The 9,982-nt window shown below is 35.7% G+C and overlaps 1 protein-coding gene across 1 annotated transcript; it reads right to left on the reverse strand.

The window, feature by feature from the left end:
* Positions 1-449: 449 nt before the first annotated feature.
* On the reverse strand, positions 450-7,108 carry AMELY (amelogenin Y-linked). Its single transcript, XM_063660992.1, has 5 exons — positions 7,055-7,108; positions 4,517-4,564; positions 3,273-3,317; positions 2,577-3,002; positions 450-610 (listed from the first exon to the last, which is right to left on the reverse strand). Exons 1-5 carry the CDS (start codon positions 7,106-7,108, stop codon positions 605-607), a joined length of 579 nt encoding a protein of 192 aa, XP_063517062.1. The 3' UTR covers positions 450-604.
* Positions 7,109-9,982: the final 2,874 nt, after the last annotated feature.

A 9,982-nucleotide genomic window follows, 5' to 3' on the forward strand; every position in this document is an offset into this window, starting at 1 on the left:
CAAAAAACGAGATTTTGATTGCCAATGTGGTGTGAAGTATACAACCAGTATTCCACATCCTAATTTGTTTTGTAATACAGTCCTCAAATGTTTATCTTTTTTAATGTAAAGAAATTTTCATATAAACTTCTCTTTATTTGGTTCAGGTTTCAGTGATTGTATATGTTCACACATTGTATATGTTCACACATTTTTATTTTATCAAGTTTAACTGATGTGTAAACTTCATTTTTTAAAAAGATTTGACATAGTATAATTTCAATTTTCTCTAAAAAGAAATATAGTCCCTATTTGCTTGCCAAATAGTGAATTTGTATGAGTAAATGAGCAGTTCTTACCTTATTCAAGAGTACTCATTCATAATATGTTGTCTCAAATGATAGGAAAATTTGTTTCATTTAACACAAAGACATGAATGATTTTTAAAACATTTAACACAAAGACATGAATGATTTTTAAAACATTTTATTGTCTACTATTGGTACATTTTTAGTTACAGAATTTGCTAAGTTAAGTGATTGTAAGCAAAAATCATTGTGTGTTTGTGTCATCCCTGAAAGCAACTAAAGTGTTTACTTCAGTTCCCCTCTCATATTCTGGTCTTTTAATCCTGAAAAAAATAGCAAAAGGAACAATTAAATAATTTAATTGTTTCTAGTGAGTACCATTTACCATTTACAATACATTTATGCCTTCGGTTTTGTCAAAACAATGTACAACCACTTAAGTTGAACTCTATAATTTCCAAAGTTTCTTTGTTCTTTCATTGTCATTAGATATTAGGTGTCCATGAAGCCTTCTTCTACCTTCAGAACACTTAAAGCCTATTATTTTATAACAAAATAACAATTGCTACCTTTCTTTTGAGTAATTCTTGCATGCCAGGTTCCAAGCTCATCATGCTATTTTATTTTTCGTAAAACAACTCTAAGAACTATCATTATTTATACTCAAATTTTACACAAAAAGAAACTGAGTTTTAAAGAGTTCAAACTATCTGCCCAAAGTCACCTTTCCATAAATAGCTTTGTCAAGGTGTGAACACATTATAACTCCATGGTGTTAATTCTTAATAAGGAGAAATATAAATGCATTTTCTATGCACAGAGAGAACATGTGCTTTAGACTAGAATAGCCAATGATAAACATCAGATTACTTGGGATTCAATCAATTTCCTTTCTTTTTTTTTGAGGCGGAGTTTCACTCTTGTTACCCAGGCTATAGCGCAATGGCATGATCTTGGCTCACTGCAACCTCCACTTCCTGGATTCAAACAATTCTCCTGCCTCAGCCTCCCTAGTAATTGGAATTACAGGCATCTGCCTCCACTCCCAACTAATTTTTTTTTTTCCCTGTCATATTTTTAGTAGAGATATGGTTTCACCATGTTGACCAGGCTGGTCTCAAACTCCTGACCTCAGGTGATCCACCTGCCTGGGCTTCTCAAAGTGCTGAGATTACAAGTGTGAGCCACCCCACCCAGCTTCAATCAATTTTCAAAAATTCTGCCCCATATTCTCTGTAAACATGCTCACAATTTTTAAGCCGTTTATGACATATATTATGATTTTTTAATTCAGAAGTTATCACATTTATACCTGGACAGAGGCTTGAAAATGATCTGATTTTGTCATTTTCCCCCATTTAAAAGAAAAGAAAATACTCATATATTTGAAGTAATTTTTACAATAGTGCCTCCTTTTTGAGGGCAAAGCCAGAACTTGAACCTAGCTGTCCTGGCTGTCTCTCCTGGTCATTTCCACCTCACTTTTCTCTGCTTCTCAGTAGTATATCATCAATAGCTTGTATAAATTGGAATTACAGTTGGATACATATAAGTGATAGATCACATAATCTTATATACATAGAAATAAGACTTTATGGATGTGGATAAAGTTTGTTTTATTGATTATTCCCATTCATTTGTAAATGCTTCTTGTAATGGAAGATTCAGTCCTAAATTGAGGTAACTTCTTGTTAAAAGCTTAATCATCTATAGAATCTCAGTACTAAAAAGGACTCTAACAGCATGTTTAGTTTAGCTTCCTCCAGCCTCCTCCAAGTTAGACTGAAAACTACTGAAAACAGGAAACCTTCCTATAGGTTTTTTTAAAGAGATATTCCCATCTACCTTTCATAGCTCATTCAAATATTTGCACTCTAAAAATTACCCACCCCATCTTATCCTAAGCCTTCACTGCAATTCTAGCCTCTTCTTGCTAGTCAAATCTTTGAATGAAAGAACTGATATTCCCTTATGCTGTTGCCCTTAAAATTAAGAGGGTTTAATAATACATTTTTCTATTAATGGGTTTTCATAATATATAGTCTGGTAGAAATTCAATAATAATAAAATTTAATCCTATCATAAAAACTGTGGTCTTAATTACCAAGCCATTTAGATAAATTTGTTTATAATGTAAAGATACAACATATTACTTGGACTAATAGAATCATAGATCTGTAACTACTATAACTCTAGACCCTGAGTTGTTGGACCCCTTAGAACTCTGGGGCCAACTTTGCTGCACCATTTTCACAGGATTTGCATTGTAGTGGCTTCAAGTGTACTCACCACTTCCTCCTGCTTGGTCTTGTCTGTTGCTGGCCAAGCTTCCAGATGCAGATCAGGAAGTATGCGGGGCAGGGGCTGCATGGGGAACATTGGAGGCAGAGGTGGCTGTGGCAGCAGGGGCTGCATGGGGTGCACAGGTGGCTGGGGCTGCATGGGCTGGTGAGGCTGTGGCTGAACAGGCTGGGGCTGGAAGGGCTGCTGGGCAGGCAGAGGGAGGTTTGGCTGATGGTGTTGGGTTGGAGTCATGGATTGCTGGCCAGGAACAGGCATCAGTGGTTGTTGTGGGACCCCGGGCTGCTGAGCTGGCACCACTCGGATGTGGTGATGAGGCTGCAGGGTGTGAGTCAGGGGGTGCTGTTGGGACACCATGGGGATGATTTGGTGGTGCAGCCATCCACCCATGGGCTCGTAACCATAGGAAGAGTACTGGTGAGAAACAGAGAGGCAGGTTTACTATTGGCTCAGGTGAGTCCATCCAGAGAAGCGGCAGTGTTTTCTTTGCCATTGTGGCCACAGGAATATTTTATTTATTTTTCCTTTGCAAAAATTTTGTAAGTGTGTACACAGATATGATTTTTTACAAACTAAATTTCCCATTAGTGTCTGTATGTGGAGTACACATGGTATTTTCTTAAAATAGGAATTTAAATGCATGCCTAATATTTTCAGGGAATAAAGAACAAAATGTCTACATACTGGTGGTCTTATCATGCTCTGGTACCACTTCAAAGGGGTGAGCACCTTAAGAGAAAGATATATTAGAATCCATTTGATTTAATTTACTTTCATCCCATGCAGAAATTCACTGATGCAGTAGGTAATATAGACTCACTAAAGCAATCCTGTCAACATTGATAGCATGAGAATATGAGTTCTACAAGAGAAAGAAGAAGGTAAAACATTTGTTGGGTACTTCCTGTGTGTCAGGCACTGTGTTTACATCCATCGCACACATTCTTCATCTTTTCTCATATGCTAGGAGGCGAGTATTGTTACTCTCACTTTTTAGATAAGGTCATGGGAAGTTAAAGAGATTCATTAACTTGACTGAAGTTACAAAGGGAGTAAATCTGTTTATTTCCATAGCTCCTGCTCTTCATTGTAAGAGCAAAGCAAACATAAAATTATGCCATAATAATGTGACATAATGCTAATTTCATCTTTCAGTGTAAACACTGTCCCTCATCCTAAAAACACAGATTTACTGATCAAATTTGTCAATCTTTCAGGTTTAACAGAAAACCTCGCCCCAGATTCTTACTAACATTTGTTAGCAGCTTGTGTAAGTAAATAAACTCACAGATTGTTACCTGAACTTGTGAGAGAAGTAAGAATTTTATTCCTTTCTGAACAGTATATACACTTGGTTAACCTTAGGTTTGGGGATTCTTTATATAGTAATACAGCAGGTAGTCAAAAAAAAAATTAGTTACGTTGCTCATATTATACTTGACAAAGCAGTTTTTATAATTATTAACTATATTACTCTCCAATATTTTGAAATGTGAATATTGCAGTAATTTCCCTTGTCCAAATGAGAAAACCAGGGTTCCAAAGAGAGGAAATTATTTGCCCAAAGTTAGTAATTTTACCTAATCTTTACATTTTACCAGATGGGATAGAACCGAGCTGGTCATTCAGAGTTGACTTTTTGCTCTTTCATGGAACCTTCCTGAGCAGTGGTTCATGAATGAATCAGCTTACAGCCATATTTAGGAGGAAAGAGTCAATCCGAATGGTCAGGCAGGAGGGTGCTGGAACAACACAGGCTTGAGGCCAGCCATCAGAGCTTAAACTGGGAAGCTAATGGTAGAAACTGTAAAATTGGGACCACTTGAGAAACCACTTCATTTAGGATGAATAATCAACTCACTGTTCTTTACAGAGCTTAGGGACTGTTAATGCAAACAGTGATCAAAATTAGTAAAGAGAAAAATTACCTCATAGCTGAAGTTGATATAACCAGGGTGCCCAGGATGAGGTGGTAGCTTTTACAGGGAGGAGGGGAGGAGAAGAGAAAGAGAGAGGAAGGGAGAGTGTGAAGGAAGGGAAGAGAAAGAGATTAAGTCAGTATGCAATTGTTAACATTGAGAGGCTAAAATTACTTTTAGAAAACCTATATAGTACAGAATACATTTGAGGTCTGTTTTTCGTTAAAACAAATGTGCTATGTAGGAGAGGAGACCTCTTATTTTAAAGAGGTCTAGAATAGCTAAATGATTGTCCCTGGGGTTATAGTCTTAAAGTTGGAGACCTGGAAGCAGAAACCAGGACACATTTATTTTCCATTGATCAAACAACATCCTTCTCCCACCCCAGTGCTGTCAATGAATTCTGCCTTATCCTTTCTAACAGTTTACTTGCTGATAAAACTCACCCCATTTTGGGGAGTGAAGTATGTTTCTTTTACATGGTAAAGAAGTATCAACAAGCAGAGAATTGTCTCACAAATGTTCCCTTGTAGATCAAGAGGTGGTCAAGTACTTTAAGCATCTAAGGGATTTCTCATAATTGACATGCAAAGTAAACAACACCTCCATACAACAAAAGAAGCCACAAAAGAAACCACAAGGTGGAAATTAATGAATGCCAGAACAAGATGGGGGGAGAAAGTAGAAACATTATAAATCTCATGGAAAAATGTGAAAGAGTTTATTTAGACCTATCTTTTTTATTATTCTCCCAGTGTTTTTATGGCAGAAAAAAAATGTTTAAGTTTAAAATAAAAGGCCACGTGAATGATGATCTGAATCAGTTCTGTCTGTCCTCTCAAAAGTGGGGTCCAAGTGTTTGGCGCCTGCCTTGTGGAACTCTGGTTGTGCCCGAGGTCCACGTGAAGGAGAAGAGAGACAATCATGAAGAAAATCTCCCTCAGACATTGACCTCGTTTAGGACTGGCTATATTAAATTATTTTAAAATTCTTGCATTTCACAGGAGGGGTTTATTCAGTCTCATCTGGATGTGAATGGTTTTATTCAGGTCCTATACCGTTTTGATCGATACCATCTTAGAGAGCAGGAAAAGGGCTGAATTTGTAATGCTGGAACTCCTGAGAAGACTAGGGATTGCCACAGGGCAGGATTTCAGGAAGGGAGAGCAAAGAAACTTGGCTTTGTGGGTGAGAGAGGAAGAGAGGAGGTAGGTGTGGAAGCTTGCTGGCTTCTGGTTGTATCAACTGCTCTTTATGCCACCAAAAAGTAGACGCAGGCTGCTTGGCATGCATATGATCTAAGTTCTCTGCCTTTATGCACCTGTGTCCAGACAGAGTGGGTGTGACACCCTGGTGTTTAATACATTTGAATATAAACTACATCACTATATATTGGGTGTAGGTGGGATCCTGGACAACCTCAAGAAAGCCACATACTTATCAGACGCACCCAAAGGGGTGGGACTTCTGAGAATAGTTAAGATGGTTCTAGAAGTGGATTCCTAACACAGAAATCTTACCCTTTGAGTGGTGACAGCAGTAATATGTGGAGGGCAAGAAGATATCTGGAAACTTGAGAGGAATTGGGTTTTAGACCAAATGGGCATTTTGGTAATATTTTTATAAGGCTTATTAAGCACTTTCTCTGGAGACTTTTCAAGAGCTTTCAAAAGCTTCCTCCATGCCAGGCACCATGGCTCACGCCTGTAATCTCAGCACTTTAGGAGGCTGAGGTGGGCAGATCATGAGGTCAGGAGATCGAGACCCTCCTGGCTAACATGGTGAAACTCCGTCTCTACTAAAAATACCAAAAATTAGCGCGGCATGCTGGCACATGCCTGTATTCCCAGTTACTCAGGAGGCTGAGGCAGGAGAATTGCTTGAACCTGGGAGGTAGAGGTTGCAGTGAGCTGAGATCATGCCACTGCACTCCAGCCTGGGTGACAGAGCGAGACTCCATCTCAATAACAACAACAACAACAACAAAAAAAACACAGAAAAAACAAAAGCTTCCTCCATCTAGCAATGGGTGGTGATATTTACAAGCTAATGGTATCAACTGAATCTCCTGGGGTGCTTGTAAAAATACAGAGTCCTGGGCCCAACCCCAGCTGTACCAAATCAGAACCTCTAGTGGAAGCATCTCAGAGTCTATTTTATTTATTTAATTAATTGATTTATTTTTAAATTTTTGTGGGTACATAAATAGTTATATATATTCATGGTGTACAATATGATGTTTTGACATATATTTACAGTGTGGGAAGATTAAATGAGGCTAATCAATGGAACACTATTCAGCCTTAAAAAGGAATAAAATCCTGACATTTACAAAGATGTGAATGAGCATGAAAGACGTTATACTGAGCAAAATAAGCTAGGAAGAGATAATCTATTTTTTCACTCCTCAAAGTGTTTCTTCAACACAGATGTTTTGGGGCCTCTCAGCTTAAATTGTTTTAAACCTTAGTTTCCCAGCTAGGGGACAGATTCTTATTTCCATGTTTGTAAATTGGACACAACTTATGCAAAGAATGTTTTACTCACAGGCATGGCAAAAGCTGCTCCGACAAGGCAGGCAAACAAAATCCAGGTCCCCATTTCTTGATGGTTCTGAAATGAAAATCAACAAGTGCTTTTCTCATCTCTTCTCAAACATGTGCATCATAAAATGGCTTAAAAAACATAATCTGCTTTTGTCTGTGGGTAGCAAGTAGGATACTCTTTGCAAGGTTAGTTTTTCATATTTGATTTCAAGTTCTCAGTCCATTTTATTGTTTTGGAGTCACAGTAGTTAGAATAAAATCATTTTTCATTTATGTTGGAAACTGAACAAGTTGAGGAAAATAAATCATGTTGTTATGTAATTTGGAATGCCATATACCTGTCTATCTGTATGGTCCTGTAAAGCCATACAAGCTAAGTAAAATTTTTAATTAATAATCGAAGGAACAAATTTGGCTCTTAAGGTTCAAGAGCCCATCAAGGTAGGTATTTACCCATTACTACATAGCATTTTATCATTTTAAAATGAGGAGCTGAGAAATATTTCTTGTATTATCCATCTAGTTATTGATACTGTTAAAAACAAAGACTGATGATTTGAGGGAAAAAATCCAAGTTATTTGCCAAAACAGATTAAGAAATGACAGGGATTTCCAGCCTTATAGAACTTCAGGCAAGTAAAATGTCTGAGCTCAGGGGGTCTGCACAGCAAAAGATGAGGTTAAACAGAAAGGCAAATAAAACAATAATCTGTGAATTTATTGATTCTTCAGTAAGTTTTGGATAATTTATATCTGAAAGATTCTATTTTTATTTCATGGTATCTTCCTTTTGATATATGTTCTAACTTAATTACTCTACAAATTAGAGATGTGAGATATGAATTAAAACTTGTTCAGTTAAACATATGCACAATGTTTTGTGGCTCAAATTATTGACTAACTTTAAAAATCTTTAAGTAAAAAGACATTAATTTTGGTAAAGACAGTGAGTATAATATGTAGTAATGCTGATATGAGTACTACATTGATGTTCTATCCTAAATGTGTGTTATTAAACTTGAAATCATTTTTTAAAAGAGATAAAGTTTTAGATGATGGTTTTAGTATGAAATAATGTATTATTTGATGTATTTAACAAAAAAATGTGTTAAAAGTAATAAAGACAGCCTTAAAGTATTATTTCAATTTAATTTACAAGTGAGTTTGGCCCCCAGGAACTCCTTTTGGGTTCTAAAATTAAAATTTAAATACACATATAGACAAATACTTTGATGCATTATAAAGTAAAAAAAAAAAATTAATGACAGTCAAATTTAATTATAATCCAACAGAAGTAATGGATTCTTAACAGCATAAAGTATTAGAAACATGGAATTTATTTGCATCTATTAAATGTGAATTACAGAAAAGAAGCAGAATAAAAAGGACACAAAATAATGTGTAAAATCCACATACCTTTAAATATATTCAAAGAAACTTTCTTTGTGCAACACAGGGAGGCTTGGTCCTTTAGATTTTCTTTAACTATGAGCTCAATTTATATCCTTCAAGGTATCTACAACAACCAATCAGATTTGTGAAGAAAAAAATGTGTTGAATATGACTAAAAATTCCTGTATCATCATAATTTTTTTGCAACCATGGCTAAATATAAGGTAGTATATTGTGATTAGTCCATATAGTCCTTCATTATAGTCAACAATATGTTTAACAAGCAAAAGGAGCTTCATTGCACTGTTTTTAAGTCAGCAAATTTGTAGCTTGTACATGCCAAAACATTCAGACTTATGTTTAAGAGGATCTTATGTCATTGCCTGTGATCGATTAAAATTTTAAAATCACTACAGCTGTATTTTTTGCTTTCCTTAAAGGTATGTCCTTTGTTCCCTGTTACTACTTGTTTGTCACCACTCTGTTGTTCAGAAAAGGGCCAAAAGTCTCTCTGGTGTGATCTGCAACTATTTATTATCTAAATAAATTCAAGGTTATCATAGTAGCAAAACTTTTATGCATGATCTAAAAGGCAAGACAAAGAGGGATTTTACACATTGGTCAGCACACATAAAAATATATTTAAATACTTAGGAACACCTATCATAAGGCATATTGCCCTGGCTACTTCATCCTATATAGCATATCAGCCTTTCTAAGTATGATGACCTTCTTTGCCCATGTACTTCTAGCCCCTTTCTGCTTTCTTTCATGCATGAAACAGATTTTCTTTTTCTTTAGTGTCTCTTTAGTTGCATTGTTTTCATATTTTTAGTAAGCTCTACTTTGCCTAAGCAACAACAACAAAAGTCTGTCCTTCTCTGAGGACTGTGATCGATTAAAAGCATGCTTTTTTATAACCCTTTCATCTTAGTGAACCACAAAAATTTATGATTTTATTTTATATCTGATCAATTAAAAATCTAGCATCAAGAGATAATTAATGATATATCTATCAATATTAAATTAATAAAGGAAATAGTAATACCCAGATACAACTAATATTATAGCTGAACCTCTTTGAATAATTAGCTAATATTTATAAACTTTTTGCATATGAATATTATACCATATAGATGAGACAAATTTGAAGAATTAAATTCAAGGACAAAATATGTATGAAAAGCACATGTATAGTAGTTAATGCTATGATATAAATGCATGTGGGTTCACCTTACCCAAGTTTCACCAAGGGGCAACCTTCAAGTTATTTAGCTTGTCTGAGCCACAGTTTCTTCATATATAAACTGGGAACAGTAATAAAAGCTTTTTAATAGAATTAGCATGAACATTAGAGAGAGACATCCTTAGTAAATGGAAAGTTATTTATTACCTGTCCTAATTCACCACATGGCACTTAGAAATTTTTTAAAGATGAAAATAAGATTCTAGGATGATGTGGGGATACTAGTAAGAAATGAATACTTTTTATGAAGAAAGGTAAATCTTTCAAGCTAAAAGGAAGAAAGGTAAACCT

This window comes from Pongo pygmaeus, chromosome Y (assembly GCF_028885625.2).
Source record: "Pongo pygmaeus isolate AG05252 chromosome Y, NHGRI_mPonPyg2-v2.0_pri, whole genome shotgun sequence".
Lineage (NCBI taxonomy): Eukaryota > Metazoa > Chordata > Mammalia > Primates > Hominidae > Pongo > Pongo pygmaeus.